The sequence below is a fragment of the Macadamia integrifolia genome, chromosome 8 (assembly GCF_013358625.1).
Source record: "Macadamia integrifolia cultivar HAES 741 chromosome 8, SCU_Mint_v3, whole genome shotgun sequence".
NCBI lineage: Eukaryota > Viridiplantae > Streptophyta > Magnoliopsida > Proteales > Proteaceae > Macadamia > Macadamia integrifolia.
In genome coordinates, this window is record NC_056564.1 from 11,248,228 (window position 1) to 11,265,361 (window position 17,134).

The following is a 17,134-nucleotide window of genomic DNA, read 5'->3' on the forward strand; positions in this document are numbered from 1 at the left end:
GATGGGGGGACCTTCTCCTTCTAAAGCTTGTCGGGCTCAACCTCTAAGACTTTTGTGGTATAGAAGATTGTCTCTCCCATGCATATGTCATCAAAGCAACTAATCCAAATTCAGAGATGCAAAAATGTAAATGGAGTCAAACCCAATATATCTTGACAGTTAAGACCCCACCCCATGGAGAGAAAAAGTGATTTGAGATCAGTAGGAACAATATAAAGCTCTCTCTCTCTCTCACAACCCATGCAAGGATGTCAAATCTCAATAGAGTCAGGGAAAATGTAAACCATTTACCTCCTTCCAGAAGGGAATAAATGCTTTCTTCTTTGACAATCAAAGGAAGATTCTTCTCTCAATCTTCTAAAAATCCCAAATGGGTTCCCCTAAATCTAATTTGTATTTCATTTTTTATCTCTACTTTGAACATATCACACAGTAAAAGAAAAAAAAAATGCGAAGTTTAACATTTATACTCCTTTAATTTACACCATAGTTATGTCTACTGGATTAATCTTCAGAGTCACCTTGTATATATTACACGAGAAATGCATCTTTATTTTCCTACTTTTCTTTTGTACATTCTAGTATTTTATGAGAAAAGCTAGCAATTTTGTTCAGTCTTAAAGAATCCTCATTGGAATACACATGCCATAACTTTCCTATTTAAAAACATAACTAATTAGAAAAGTTGATATTTAGCTTTTAGTTTCATTTGATTTCAAACCAAAAACACAATAAATTTAGTTGTTTTAGTCATAAGGGCATGTTAGCTTGAATTTGAAGCATCTTTAGATGCTTTGGGAATAAATTCTTAAGGATGATGGATATATTCCTTAAGGGTGAGGTTTTTGGGACCCATCTTGCATGGATTGTAAGCTTTAATAAGCTTTTCTTCTCCTTCCCATAAAGAGGATTGCTAGGATATGTTGCAATTCTCCATCTTATTCAAGGTCCAGTACAGTGACTACTAACATGTACTGTATAAGTATCTTGATGATGATCTAAATCTCTCTATATCATGCATATCTGTGGTCCATAATACCAATCTTTGTCAATTAAGATAGACACAATTAGATTTAAGTATAGAGAGAGCTAGCTAGCATCGAATATTGTAGTCGTCATCGTCTCCTGTTCTTTTCGCAGATTAGACATCATAGAGGAATTGAAAGGCCATTCCTGCTGATCAATGTGATGAACCATCTAAGTATATTTGAGCATATAGAATCATAGTAGTGGTAGTATCCATCATTAAAAAACAAAGGCCTCTCTTAAGACATATATATATATATATATATCTCAAGTCAACTAAGAGGAACTATGTAGAATCATCATCTCTGTTGAAGTATAAGTGGGTACAATTCCAATCCAAAACATCCCAATGTTGTACGGAATTGCTAGTATAACCAGGACTGCAGATAGAGATTTGTGGGATCTGCATATTTTCATTGATATTGACCACCAAGGGTATCACTTATACAGACAATAGAGACTGTTGGAACATTGATTAATGATCACTGTTTAGGGTGAATTAATATTAATTTAGACCTTGGAGGAAAGCTTGGATTTTGTTCTCTTTAATTAGAGGGTTTCAATTATTCAGGCTATATCTGTTTCAAGTGATTTCAGCCCACTTGGAAAATTGTCCCTATGGTCCTATCATGTGGATTATGATTGTGTTGTAATATTCTTTGTAGTTCCTTTGAGATTCACATTAATCAATCTTTCCAGAGTTTGTAATTCTAAATTTAGTGAAGTTGAGCTTGGATGGGGGTGTAAATGGAGGCTGCTTCTTTTAATTGTACTTTTTCTTCTTAATTAAAAGGACTTTTTTTTTTCCTTTCATCCATAGTGAAGAGAGAATCACTTCAAATCACTCGTGGGATCTGATCCTCTGATTCAACGAGGAAGGGTATTTCTAACCTTCTTCAATAGGTGGTGCTGGAAGTTAGTAATGAGATTTATTGTTCTAAGAGTCCAATCAAAGTGTTAAGTTCACTGTGGATGAAGAGACTCTTTCTTCACCCAGGATGGTGAAGAATTTGGCCTAACTAAAATTTTGATTTTCTAAAAAAAATAAAAATAAAAAAATTATGGAATACTGATTATGAGTTTTTTTTTTTCTTTTTTTTATGGTTTATTTATTATTACTATTATTAATTTTTTCAAATGACATGAGATAAGCCCAATAGGACTAGGGTTTTGATTGGATTGATTTGTAGGTTGTTATTATGTGTGGAAAGGTTTCATAGGTGATAGGACAAGGCCCGGAAAAGGAATAAAGAAAGATAAAATAGAAAATTAATAATCTTGGAAAATTAAACCAATCTTATTCTTTTTATTCTATTGTACACTTTAGGCAACTAAAAAAATCTAACTAAGAATGTAGTAGGTGAAGTGCACAGTAGCTTCTGGACATTTATGTGCCTCTTGATGCTTCTGTCTATACAATGTCACCTTCCACCATTGCAGGATAAACAAAGAAAAAAAAGAAAGGGTAATGAATTAGTGAGAACATACCATGAGATCCTTTTAAATTAGGTTCAGTCATTAATTGCATCAAATAAATGGGGAGTAGTTACAATAGAAGTTCACTTTTGGTTTTGGTTTTGGCTTTTTTTTTTTGGAAAAATTACATGATTATCCATTTTTGGGTTTTCCTTTACAAAATTATCCACAAAAAGTTTTGGTTAACAAAAATACCCAAAATCAGGTTTGAGTTTACAAAATTACCCACCCAAAGTTTTAGTTAACAAAAATACCCAAAATCAAGTTTGGGTTTACAAAACTACCCAAAATAGTGATTCTTCATCTTCCACATATAATCATGTATTTTTTTATGACTAAAACTTTGAGTGGGTAGTTTTGTAAACCCAAACTCAATTTTAGGTATTTTTGTTAACTTAAACTTTAAGTGGGTAATTTTGTAAAGGGAAACCTAATTTTGGGTATTTTTATTAACTGAAACTTTTGATGGATAATTTTGTTAAAAGAAACCCAGAAGTGGGTAATCATGTAATTTTCTCTTTTTTTTTTTCGGTTGTGGAGGGCTGGGGCGTGGACAAGACAAACTGTGAAAGGTCACACTTTGATAGCATTGTTGTTAGTAGGCAATGGATGGGACAAGAGTGTGAAAAGGGTTATTTTGTTTTAAATAAAGTGGGGATCAAATTAATTAAAGAGAAGACATAAAGCCTCAAAGGCAATTGCATGATCAATTGATCATATAAAGAAGGAAAATCTTATGACCATTCCTAACTCCCAAGAGGACTTTGTATTGACTGAGTAGTGAGTACTACTTAGCCAACAAATGAGCTGCGGAGCTGGCTGATCAGCCTGATCTCGTGGGACTAATTTAATTACTAAAACTGAAAAATAAGAATGAAAAGAGATTAGTTTAAGGCACCATAGGAATATTGTAATCTTTAAACAGGATACTTATAACCCCAATGCGGTCTTTCACTTGGCGAATCATTGGAGTAATCGTTCTAGGACCTCTAATTGCCCCAATTAGGTGATTTTAACCCATGACTTTCCCTCTCTTTCCCTATCCCCGACCTGGACCCCATCGACTATATTGTGTGTGGGTATCATTGATCAGTTACAAACTATTTCTGCTTGTGCTTATTGTATAATTAATTAAAAGAGTGTGTGCTTATTTAGAGTTGATTATCTAATGTATGCACATGGAATGCTCATGGAAATAAAATAAAGCAAACTAAGGAGAATGGATGGATTCGAGGGGAAATTTGGACAGACTCTAAATTTGTCCAACTTTTGTTAGTCAAATCTAACAATGTTTTTTGGTCCCTTCATAACATCCCTTGTTTTTTTTTATATTCAGGATCCTATGACAAAACTCTTTTTCTACCCTAAGCCTCTAGAAGATGGGGCTATCTCTTTTGTCAAACAATTAGCCTTTTGGATTCTTAAGAAGAGAATCTCCATCCCATCTTCTATATACATCAATGATGTACAGAATCTTATGTATTCTTATTTTTTTGTTTCTTATAAAATAATAATAATAATGATGATGATGATGATGATGATGAAAATGAAAATGAAAATGAAAAGAGAGGATTTGTTTGCACACTTTGAGAATCCCATTCAAACTCCAAGGAAGTTCTGCTGGTTTTAAAATGATTTTAAATAACTCAAGGAGGTAGCGCACTTGGTGAGCAATGAACTTGGTACGAGCCGTAAACTTGGATGTCCTGAGTTCGACTCCCACTAAGCACACTTTGGGCCACTCACACAGGAGTGTTTAATGCTCTTCACTGCTTTCAGTGAAAGTTGAATGGTTTTCATTCAACCTCGGTATGACCCGGTCCATGCAGTTGTGGGGTCAGTATGGACCCGTGGAACTAGTCAAGCCGAAAGCCTCGATATAACAATACCCATCGTTAGCAAAAAAAAAAATTAAATCAAAGATTCAAATTATTATTATAATTACTATTGCTTTGTTTCGTCATCATGTCATGTCATATTGTGACGTGAGTACATGTGTATTTTCTTCTTTAGAGGTTTAGTATTTATAATGAAGAGAAGGGGTACATGTATAGATACATCTCTTTGGTGTCAATAAAAGATGATATCACTCTTGAATGCATTAATACATAGCCTTAATGTGGAAAAAGATCATCTCCAATTAATAAGGCATCCAATTACTAATCCAAGAATTGGGTGGACTTGGGGATGCGTGTTCATATTTTGGGATGCGTGTTCAGATCCTCTCAACCCTTAGATCGCTAATTAAATACCCAATTAATTAGAAAGAAGTCAAATCCATGTATGTACGGACAAGGGATCAGACTCTTGAATGAGCAAAAATCCTTACATATACAAAGTGGTATGAATTATACCATTACATATGTAGAGGGCCATCTCTACTACGGCTGCAATAGGGTCAAATTGGGCTGGGCTATTAAAAATCCCTTAGCTGGACTAAGGCCCGACCCAACCTTGACTTAGAACCTGAAAATCCAACCTTGACCCCGCCATTAGGATGGGCTGGGCTGATTCCAAAGGACCATTACGAGGCCAAAGACCTCGAAATAACAAAGAATAAAAGATTACTACCAAATGATGAATATTTGAGGGAAATAAATCATAAACAAATCTAATGACATCACACTCAACCTTATTCTAGAATTGGTGGAAGATGATCGTTGGAATTTCATTATGGCCAGGAGCTTCAAATGGTCCAATACTGAAAATTGCATTTCTAATTTCTGATTCTGTTGGGAGGAAAATTAAGCGTAGATTTTTCGTGCCAGATAGCAAGATCTACTAGTTCCAGGATCATTCATAGTAACAACTATTAGGCGTGAGCCACTATTAACATTTTTACTAATTTAAAGAAAAAGTTTTCTTCCACCAATAGAGGACGATCACCTACTGTCCTAGTATTAGTATTTTTTCCAAAATATTCATTTGATACCCTTATGCTCATTTGAAACACCATAGTGAATACGAATCCATTCATCATGGTTTTAGGAAAACTCAATCCTCATTTTAATATCCAAACTCAAGAAACACCATAAGCCAATCACCAAATCCTTGGCCCTAATCGATCCATTTTGCAATTCGATTGGCTCAACCTGATTTGACTCGCTCCCCCTGACTTGCCGCCATTGAATCGATTTCCTGACTCGAAAAGATCAACCGAGTGGCCTGGAAAATCGGCCGAATCAGATGGAAAGCAAAGATGAAAAATCTCATTCGGTAAAGGGGTAAAATAGGAAAGTAAAAATAATATGTTTATCGGATATTTAACCGTTACAGACCCTTCCCAACGTTTCTCTCTCCTCTTCTTCGTGGAACAGAGGCTACTGGGATTGCAGTTCAGGTAAACCCTTCATCACCATCTCTCTCTCTCTCTCTCTCTCTCTGAGTCTTACTGTCAATTCTCCTTCACTTTCTGAATTTTGTAGGGTTCTTGTGGAAATAGTAGTGCTACAACACTGATTGTGTGTCTGCTTGTTCCAATGAAGTTTGTAAGTCTCTTTCTACTCGTTTCTCCTTTCTTTTTTTTTTTTTTTTTTTTTGGGTGAAATCTACTCCTTTCTCCTTCTCTCTTTTCTCTATGTTTATGTGTGTCGACTTGCTTCGTCATTTAATTTTAATTATTCTTTTGCAGACATGTTTGAGCAAAGGGAAGGGCTTCCATTTTCTGCCATGTCAGATGATCAATATGTGTGGGTTCCGGATTTTAGTTGATTGCCCTATTGACCTTTCGGCGCTCAGAATCTTCTCTCCTATTCCCACTTATTCTTATCATACCCCAGATGTTCAGTTCTCAAATTCTTTAACAGAGAATTCAGTTTCTGATTCTGGGGATCAGAAAAGGCGTAGAGTCAATGAAGCTCTTGAAGCAGATGATCTGATTAAATCAGTGCCTTGGTATAAGACTGTTAATACAATGCACCTACTGGATATTTCATCCATTGACGTTATATTAATCTCCAGCCCAATGGGTATCCTTGGGCTGCCATTTCTTACTCGAAATAAGAATCTCTCTGCCAAGGTAACAAAAGGTATAAAACCAATTTTGTTATTGGATTCTTGATTTAATGTGTTTTAAATTGGTTGATTTTGGATGACTTGGTCAGATTTATGCAACTGAGGCAGCTGTAAGGATTGGACAGCTTATGATGGAAGATCTTGTTTCAATGCATATGGAATATAGGCAAATTTATGGGCCTGAGGAGGACAGGTTCCCTCATTGGTTGAAATGGGAGGAGCTCGAAACGCTTCCATCTGAATTGAAGGAGATTATAATGGGAAAAGATGGGGCAGATTTGGGTAGTTGGCAACCCTTGTATAAGTAAATGCTCTATACTTGTTACGTTGTGGAACGATTGAACTATTTTTAGAATTCTTTGTTTCTGCTGTTTGATTATTCATGCCTTCATATTTCGGTTTGCTAAATTTAGTATCATATTATGCTTCTATAGTTTTTGTGCTTCAGTGAACTAAAATAATTATTATAAATTGAAATATGTTTGAAAATTTCCAATTCTTCATATCTTTGATATATTGGAATATGTTTTGCCCCTAGGTAGTTGTAAATACAGTGACATGAATCCTCCTGAATTTTGTGGCTTTGGAGACAATACAACTCAACTCAACTCAACTCAGCCTTATCCCAACTAAATGGGGTAAGTTGTAGTGGATTAGCATTGGATATTTGTTGTTGAACTTTAGTGCATTCCCAAGGACTAAAATATTTATACAATACACCACATATTGTTTGCATATAAAAGGGTGTGAGGTACCAGATTCTAGAATCTCTAGCATTCTATGATTTTCAGAGAAAATTTATGAGAAAACTTGTCTTTTAGAAACAGAAATCTTTATTGTAGGCATGTTTTCTATAATCTTCTGCAGTTTTGCTTTTCAGTAATACCTTTATGGTTGGAGTGTTTACTTGAGGGCAACTTATGAGATGCTGCACATGTTACTATTATATGCTAAACTAGTGTTCAGATTGCTCTGATATTTCACAGCCAAAATTTTCTTATCAATATACCTATATCTGTTCTCTCAAATTAGTTTAATATTCTCTATCGTTATCTGTGCCCTGTCCTTTTTCTAGAAACACCCACTCCCTGACAAGAATGAGCACACCTGAAGAGAACAGCCAAAGAAAAGAGAAGGGAACAAAAATGAAAATGGAAATAGAGAAAAACCAAAATTAAGTGATGGGAAACTTTCACAACTAAAAACACACTCAGCTGTTTGTTTACCAGATTCGAAAATTGTAGTGGTGTAATAGCCGAGGTCGTTGGGGAGCCGGTGCTTCCTCAGTTTTCATCTTCATATGCTTCCAAATTCTGACCTTAACTTTCCTTGCCTAGCCTTTTATTCATATCATTCCTGCTAGTGTAAGGCCGTCCCTTTTACTCTACAGAATCTCACTCTGTCCGTCCGTGTATTACCACTCAAAATAGTTCTGAAAAGTAGTTTTTCAATTTAGAAACTCCTCAGCGTATACCTATCCATGAAGATTAGGAATCCCACTCCTTAGATCATCAACATTCAGATGAAGTTCAGGTTGATCGTGAGTGATAGATCTGAAGGTTTTGGGTGTCTTCTGGTGCCTTCATCAAGCTCCTATGCATTCTTGGCACTGCGGATTTTGGCATGCACACTAGTTGATCAAGGCATGATTGTACTTCGGCAAATGGTCTTGTAATGAGATTTCATATCAGATTTTGACACTGGTAGAACCAAATTCCAAATGTATCATAATCTTGTGTGTGAGGAAATTACAAGGAGAGTGCAAAAAGATGGAGCTAGAGATTGATTAACCACTAGTTGCTCTTCTGGTTCAATGGACAAGGTCTGAAGAGAATTATATCTCTTGTTCGAGGAGAATATTTCGTAGTGTATATCTACATCCATAATAGCACTTCTATGCCTTAGGTGGCTTGCTCAAGAGGCTAGAAGTAGCTTGATCAAGAAAATAATCTTAGACCCACATGGCTGTTTATTATAATAATAAGTCTTAAAAAACCTATAAATAAAAGATAAGTAATACCCCACGATGACATCTCTACTGTTTCGTCACACCACAAACAGTATTCTAGTTCTGCAATGGTTCACTAGGTTTTTAATAGGACTGAGTATACATGGCTTCTATTTTAATGGTAAGGATGTCAATGCATAATTGCAAATCATAGTATTTTCTTGTTTATTTCAAATTTAGTTATGTGTAGTAATGAATGATGTGTAATGTGTCAGTATAACAGATGTGAAGGATTGTATGCAGAAAGTCCAATCTGTCAAATTTGCCGAAGAAGTATGCTACAATGGAACATTGATCATGAAAGCATTTAGTTCTGGCCTGGAAATAGGAGCATCTAACTGGACAATATATGGTCCAAGAAAAAAAATTTCCCTTTTGTCAAGCTCCATCTTTGAATCTGCTCATGCAATGAATTTCGACTACAGTTCTCTTCAAGGGAATGATCTGATCTTATTTTCAGATTTCTCATTGTTGCATGATGGGGTTGATGTTAGTAAGGATTCCTTTGACCATATGAATCAGATAGAAACAGAGGTCAACAATCCAACTGTCTCTGATTTCTCAGCCCTAAGGTATAACCCTGTCTAATTTTAATGTAGTTTCGAAAAGGCTTCTCATTGTTTTGCTAGATCAATATCATGTAATTCGTTTAGAACTCAACCTTTTGCCAGATTTAGCTTTTCTTCTTTCCCCCCACCCCTTTTAATAGCTGCAGTTGGAGCTTCAACTTTCAATGGTTGACATGTTGCAGGTATGATGATAATGATGGGAAGAATTTCATTCAATCACTCAATGACACTGAAGAATATTCAGATGAGATGGACAAGCTTGCATTCATATGCTCCTGTGCCATAGACTCTATTACACAAGGAGGTTCTGTCCTTGTACCCATCGGTCGACTTGGAATTATGCTGCAGCTTTTGGAGCAGATATCACAATCTCTAGAATCTGCAAACCTAAATGTAAAATGCTTATGCTTGGAGTCTGATCCAAATTGATGAATAATTACTTTATTGTTCTTCATATAAAGAATTAAACTTGCCTGATATTAAGTAAACAAACTATTGCTTCAGGGTCCTCTCTTGGTTGTCTTTCTCTGTCTTCTTGGTATGTTCATGAAGGTTGCTGGTGTTTGTGCAGTTTCCACTGAGGATCGTGAAGATCTTGGGTCCTATTAGGTATAGCATGCAAGCAGTATTTTCGATGGTGGATCTTGGAATCTTCACAAAGGTCCCTGATACTTTGATCTTTATCCAGTGGAGGATCTTGAAGGGCTCAGTCCCTTTTAGATCTTATTAGTTGCTGAGCATTCACTGGAGAAGATTTAATGCAGATGTCACTGTACAATGCCGTCACTCAGGAAGAATCTGTAAAAATTAGAAAATCATATAAACTCTTCATTTTCTTCTTGGTACTAGTTCTTTAAGAAGTTAACATCAAAATATCTTGTTGTTAAGTCGAGCATTCTACGTGAGGAGTTAAAGGAAATTAACGAAGTCCGTTTTGCTCCAGTTAGTATCGTTGGACCAGGTTCAAAGGAAACAATAGATTTTATTAGTAATCTACCATGACTGCTGAAACTGAAGATGTTATGGTCTTTATTAGGGTATCTTCAATTTGTTTACTTTTTTCAATTGTAGCCATTAGGTGAGAATCAAATAGGCACATCATTTTTAGTTTCAATTTATTCCATAAATTCCCTAAGATTTGAAGGGTTATAAACACACAAAGGCTATTGTCTAGAGTATCGAGTGGAAACTGACAAAGTCAATTTGCTGCACATTGACTCCCCTTGGTTGCTTTTTTTTTTTTTTTTTTCTGTTGATCATGTTTTTGGTTGCTACTGGCTTATTCTTTTTAGTAACCCATGCTGTTTATCTCTGTTTTAGGCACCCATATTGCTTATATCTAGTGTGGCAGAAGAACTGTTAGCATACACCAATATTGTGCCTGAATGGTTATGCAAGCTGCGTCAACAAAAGGTATATTTTCTTCAGAACTAATTATTCCTAATCCATGAACACATCAATATGACAACAATCGATTATTGTCATGAAGAAAGTAAACATAATACTTTCTTCAAATTTAATTTTGCAGCTGTATTCTGGCGATGCATTGTTTGGGCATGTGGAGCTCATAAAAGAAAAGAAGCTTTATTTGTTTCCTGCAGTTCATTCAGCTAATTTACTGTAAGACTTTGAATTTGTTCAAAGACCTATTTACCAGATTTCCTATTGTCAGTAATGCAACCGAACATGAACTTCTTTTGAAAGATATATTTCGATGCTTCCTTTTCTGGGATCTATTCATTTTTAACCAGGTAATGTTTTTCTGCACAGGAAAATGTGGCAGGAACCTTGTATAGTGTTTTCTCCTCACTGGTGTCTGCGGCTTGGTCCTGTTGTTCACTTGCTTCATCGATGGTGTAGGGATCAACACTGTTTACTTATACTGGAGGTATTCTTTATTCTGTAAAGTTTGCTTCTAATTTAAGAAGCCTGTCCAACATACGGTTATACATTTAAATTCTAAAGTTGACTTCTCCACTGAGTAGTGTTATCCTCATGTCAACTTGCAGCAAGAGGTGGATACTGCTCTTGCCCTTGCGCCTTTCAAGCCAGTAGCTATGAAGGTCCTTCAGTGTTCATTTCTTTCTGGAATGAAGTAAGCATTCATGATTGCTCTTGTTGATAAAGGTGTTTCTGTATTGGTTATGCTAATGAAACTTTGTACAATTTCTGTTATTTCTTTCTCTCCCTCCCCCTCCCCTCTTGAGAGCACTGTAGAAGGATGAAACCAGTCCCAATCAACATAACCTTTAACCTAAGCCCAACCTAAGCTGCTTATTGTGAAAGCATAAAACCTGGTAGACTTTGGTGTGTCCATGTACTAGCTAATGAAATATAAGCTGGAATGACTGTAGAGTCTGCCAAACTCAAATTTCATGTTCCTTAAATCCTATGCAATACCCAAGTAGGGCTTAGGCATGGGATGAAGCCAGGGTCTCAACTCCAGCCCAAATTCACCTGAAGTTTGTATTTTGATTTTCAGCCTGATAATAAACCAGTATGTTGGGTTGAGGTTTAACAAGAGTCATGATGTGTCATTATTTCTGCCCATAAAATGGAAAAAAGTGATGGAAACTCATTATACCTATACTTCATTAATCAATCCTTTGAAATAAAGAGGGGGGAAGGGGGGAAGGAGATTCTATGGCTAGTGGTCCATTTAGTTGGCAATACAATCTGGCCCAAGCGGTTGCGTTTTTATGGCAGATGTTATGTGTCTGATTAACTTATTTGGAAACAGAGAATCAGGAAATTATTCGAATACGAGTCAAAAGAAACATCAAAAATCTGTTCAGTCATTTGGCTCTTGTCTTTATGATTGGCCATATTCTTGAAAAAATTTCCTTAGGTTGCACAGAACAAGCATGGAGGACTCTGTTTGCTAATTAAATCTTGAACAAGCATGCCTGTACCATTCTTTTACCCCAGTTTCTGCCACATGGAGGACTCTGTTTGGCCTGCAATTTCCGAGTTGGATAGAGAGCAGTGGGGCCTACCTATACTCTTAAGTTTGAGTCCCAACAGAAACTGCCACATGGCAATTCTACGGTGGACAGATTGTTAGCATTAGTAAAACAATCTTTGTGCTATAGCCTTGTGTTCTTTAAGGTTGTACGCATCGGCTTTAAGTCCTGGTCCCTATGAGCATGATAAACATGGCAAGCATGTGCCTATAGATCTTTACAAGTCCGAAGCCTGAAATGCAAAACTTTAATAATTCAAGGATAAAGTATCTAACAACTCTCCTAAATTTAGAGCAATGATTTAGCTCCACTTCTGCTATTGGCTTGGTCCTTTTAACCATTCTTCAAGAAAAGTTTTGTATCTTGTTTGCAGGGTGCAGAAAATTCAGCCTTTGCTAGAGATTTTACAGCCAAAATCTGTTCTGGTAATCAAGTCTTAACATCTCTATTTTTGCTTTGGGGATATAGATATAGCCTTGATTAAAGGCATAATTGGAGCTTACCTTCTTTCGCTTTTCCTTTTCACCTTAATTCAATAATATATATGTTTTTTTTTTTTTTTTTTGTAAATCCGTTTTACAGTTCCCTGAGGATTTAAAACAAAATCTTGCTATCAAGATGAATTCGTGTTCATTCATTTACTACTCTGAAAATGAAATTGTACGTGTTCCAACTGTGACGGATGATTTTGAGGTTGACTTGGCTACAGACTTAGCATTCCAGCTTCAGCCAAGAAGAATGAAACAGGGAAACATGGCAATCGCAAGATTGAAGGGGAAGCTACATGTATATCATGGAAAATATTTCTTGGTATCCGAAAGGGAATTGATTGATTTTTCACAAAGTCGAATGCTCCAGCAATATTGTACAGGTTCAGAAAAGGGAACACTCCTGCAATGGGGTCTGCTTGATCCAAAGCTCCTATTGCTAGTGTTGCAGGAAAAGGGAATTGCTGGGTTGGTGGATGAAGACAGAAATACCAGAGAACATAATGCGTGTTTTCTACGCATCTATGAGCCTAAAGATGCTTTGATAGAAATTACTCCAACACAGACTGTAATCAGTACAGCAGATGAGACTTTGGCATCTACTCTTTTTGAAGCTATAAACAATTTTTTGGAAAGCATTTAATAGATTGGAAGTTCATTACCTGGATTTTTTCTTGTACTGTTGCTTCACTCCATTTTGATGTGCAGAGGGCCTCAAGTTCGACAATGAAACTGGTTACCATAATATTCAGATGAGCTGTGGGATTCACCCCTTTTGAATCTTTCGCAAAAGGCCTATGAGTGAACAGGTACAAGGAATGTGATAATGTTGCAGCTCCCAACTTCTGAATCTTCAATACTTTCATCTAAGAGATTACTTAATCCATGTTTGGTAGTTAGATGGTGAAGGACATCCTTGTTATTTGTTATTGAAGACCCTAGGGTACTTTGGTATTTTTGGTTAGGCTCGGTTTATTTTCTTGTAAAATATTATATGTAAAATTTTCACTTGGAAATTTACATGGAAAATCTTACTTCCATGTCAACAATCTGTTCATTTTTTTTTTTTTTTTTTGGTACAAAATATCAGGTGAAATGTCATTGTAAGAAATCTCCAACGATATTTGTATTTCTATTAACATGGTAAAATCATTTAAATGAGGGATTGTCTAAATGACACCTCTATAGGTGTATTAAAACTTGACTCTTTCGTTTGACTGTCCTTTGTCTTATACCTTAAAGTTCTTTCAGTTAAGGGTAAAAAATGTATTTTTGATCCCCTCAATAAGGGTCAGGAGTTAATAATGAGATTCATTGCTCCAAGAGTTCAATCGTAATGTCAAATCATCATGGATGAAGATGAAGGGATTCTCTCTTCACCCTGTGTGACATGCAAATTTTTGGGTTATTAAAGTTTTTAGGATTTGTTTCCAAAAAAGAAAAAAGAGATAGGGTATTTGAATAGGTGGCTAATATTATGTTTTGTGGATTATGTGACATGTGGTAATTACCCAATAAGACTATGGATTTGATTCACATTGACCTTTAAGTTGTTACTATAGAAAAGTAACAATGTTAGAAATTTAAAACATGATTATCCTTTCTATTCCATTGTACAGTCCAAGTAATTAAACCTATTGTGATGTGCACAATAGCTTTTGGACAGTTATGTGATTTTTCTGTCTATCCAATTTCACCATCAGCCATTGCAGGAAAATAGAAAGAAAAAAGGAAGGGTAATGATTTAGTGAGAACACCATAATATCATTTAAAGAAGGATTAGACATTAATTACAAAAAATGCATGGGGAGAAGTTACGGTAGAAGATCACTTTTTGCCTTTTTTTTTTTATTGTGATAGACTCTGAAAGTTCACACCTTGATAACATAATGTCAATGGATGGGACATGAGTGTGAGGAGGGGATTTTTTTAATAAAGTGGAGATTAAATGAACTAAAGAGGAGATAAAGCCTCAAAAGCAATTGCATGATCAGATAAAGAATGAACATCTAATGACCATGCTACCTCCTTAGAGGAATTGATATTGACTGAGTACTCCTTAGCCAACAAATGAGCTGCGGACCTAGCTTATTGTGGGACTAATTTAACTGAAAAATCAGAATGAAAAGAGAGGACTTGTTTGCACATTTCAAAATATCTTATTCAAACTACAAGGATTTTTTTTTTTTTTTTTTTTTTTAAGAGAGTATCTTAAGCTGCCAATTTTCGGAGGAATCTCCCATAGTCCCATGCCGCACCAATTATTGTGTAGGAATAGTTTCTACAATAGAGGACCCACACATGGTTAGGAAGGAAAGAGAGTATCATTGCGAATCCCATATAGTCAAGATGTGAGAGGATGTGAGAATCAGCATGTGAGAATAAATCCGCAAATTGTTGATGTGGAGATCTTTTTCTCTAAAAAAAAATATTAAATATTTTGAAATGAAGAGAGTTGAACATTAGAGATGAAGAAAGAAGGGTAATTACCTTACAGGTTCCTACAAGAATTATAAAGGGTCTAAGTTTTCTTTCCCGATGTATCCTTTGGATTTGACTCGTCTATGGTTTGGGTGTGCGTTGCCGATCTGGGTAGCATAGGTTGGATGGGCAACACCTGGCGATATCCAAATCTAAAGGAAGGGAACAACAAAGATGCAAGGTTTCAGTTGAAAGTGAGAAACTCAGGGGATTGGGCTAACCCTAAAATAAAAAACCCTCTCTCTCTCTCTCTCTCTCTCTCTCGTTTGCGTGGATTCAACCATCTCTCTCTCTCCTGCCTCTATGAGAAAACCTTGGGGTATGTGTTCAAATCCTTCCAGCCTTCTGATGTACATTGGAACTAGAATCTAAATGTATGCATCATTGTTATTTTCCTCTTGTTTTGTTTCCTGCTTTGCGGGATGGATAATGTCAAAAACATGATGAGTTTTAACTCAAGAATTGTTACCATTTTGGATTAGTCAGGATCAGACCGTTTCCATACACATGGATCGAGATTGGAAAGGTCAAGATAGGGCATTGGTCAAGGCCGGTACCATTCAGACCCGATCGATATTGACTGTTCAGTTCCATTTTTCAGAATCATTACTATGGTTGTGTTTGGTAGTCATTCAATTCCAGAAACGATGTTATTCATTTTTTTTTATATTTGAAACAAAACCAAAATGACAAGGTTTGGAGTTCCATCATTTCGCATTTTATAGCATTTTTTTCCCCTTTTCGTTCAAAAAAAATCGAAAACATCAAATTGATATCACACGCTTTATTTTGTTTTTTTTATTCCCATAAAACGGAAAAACATCGGTAACATTTTGTCTCGATGACCAGCAAACGCAGCCTAATTACTTCCACGTTGTTTGACCGCTCCCCTGACTGCCGTCATTGAATCGGTTTCAGAGTCGAAAGATGGACCGAGTCGAAAATCGTTCGAATCGGATGGAAAGTGGAAGACAACATCTCACTAGATAGAAGGGGTTGCTGGGATTGTAGAGGGGAAGTTTCTGTCCCCTTCATCGTCGAACAGAGGCCACCGGTCTGGGATTGCAATTCAGGTAATCCTCCCCCCTATCTTTCTCTCTCAATGCCTCTGTATCAGTATGGGCATTTGGATTACGAAACTGAGATGTGTTCTTCGTTCGATTCTTCAAGTTTGACCTACCTTTCACTGTTTTGATGATGAAAGCTTTATCATTTTCGTTACTCGTATACGTGTTCTGATGTGTCTGGTTAGAGTTCAAAGCATAAACTCCTGTCATTTATTTTTTCTGAATATTCCATTGTTTCAAACGCTATAAAATTCCTGAGCCTTAAATGTGATGTGGGTTGCAGCAGATAGTAGAGATTGGAGAGAGTGAAAACTGTGGTAGGCAGAATGAGTAGCGGCAGCCTGAGGAGCATGCTGGCGGCAGCGGCCATAAGAGGAGTAACAGAGGCGAGGGCGAAGATATTTGGTCACGTTCTGAACCCAACAGGACAGAGATCACCGCACAAGATCCTCCGTAAGAAGCTCATCGGCGAGAAAGTCGCTCAATGGTACCCTCATGACATCAAGAAGGACGACCCACTTGTCATGGCCCGTCAGGAACAAGAGTATGCCCCCCCACCCCCAAAAAAAAAAAAAAACCCTCTTGCCCATTTTTTTTTGACTGAGAATGCTGTAGTTTCTTGCCCATCTACTGCTTCTTTGAAAATTGTGTCTAACTGTTCTTGTTTTCATGGAGTGTGTTTGCTTTTCCCGATTCAGTTTTTAACAATAATCTCACAATTTGCTTCCTGTTATAACTTCTGTTGGTAGGATAGATTTTTGTTTTTTCTTATCAGCTATGTTTAGGTCTGGAAATATACTTATAAGCAAGATGTATATTTGGGTTTTATTAAATTCTGATTTTGGGAGCTGCTCATCTTAGTAAGTTTATAGTTAATCCCGGATGCCCTTATATGTTATACCATCTTTTTGTTAATTGCAATTACATTATGTCTTGCAATTTCAAATCATTATTACTCTATATTCTGTTTACTTTACTGAATCACATGAAATTTGACCTAATTCTGGATATGTAATGTATGAAATGCTTATGAACGGAAGAA

At 36.3% G+C, this 17,134-nt stretch overlaps 2 protein-coding genes across 5 annotated transcripts in view; both read left to right on the forward strand.

Annotated features, from left to right (window-relative positions):
• Window positions 1–5,778: 5,778 nt before the first annotated feature.
• LOC122087506 (integrator complex subunit 9) lies at window positions 5,779–13,590 on the forward strand. The gene is made up of 12 exons (XM_042656659.1): window positions 5,779–5,842; window positions 5,928–5,990; window positions 6,134–6,520; window positions 6,606–6,820; window positions 8,740–9,096; window positions 9,276–9,486; window positions 10,414–10,506; window positions 10,622–10,713; window positions 10,864–10,981; window positions 11,103–11,188; window positions 12,430–12,481; window positions 12,639–13,590. Exons 2-12 carry the CDS (start codon window positions 5,982–5,984, stop codon window positions 13,185–13,187), a joined length of 2,169 nt encoding a protein of 722 aa, XP_042512593.1. The 5' UTR covers window positions 5,779–5,842; window positions 5,928–5,981; the 3' UTR covers window positions 13,188–13,590.
• Window positions 13,591–15,938: 2,348 nt separating this feature from the next.
• The window catches only part of LOC122086014 (28S ribosomal protein S33, mitochondrial-like), a 4,299-nt gene continuing 3,103 nt past the window's right edge, over window positions 15,939–17,134 (forward strand). The window contains exons 1-2 of one of the 4 annotated variants that reach the window (XM_042654677.1): window positions 15,939–16,098; window positions 16,379–16,636. In XM_042654677.1, coding sequence (XP_042510611.1) covers window positions 16,419–16,636 — 218 coding nt within the window. In that variant the 5' untranslated portion in view covers window positions 15,939–16,098; window positions 16,379–16,418. Of the gene's footprint in view, window positions 16,099–16,125; window positions 16,273–16,375; window positions 16,637–17,134 lie in introns of those variants that run through there. The other 3 variants (XM_042654678.1, XM_042654679.1, XM_042654680.1) reach the window with 3 other exon arrangements.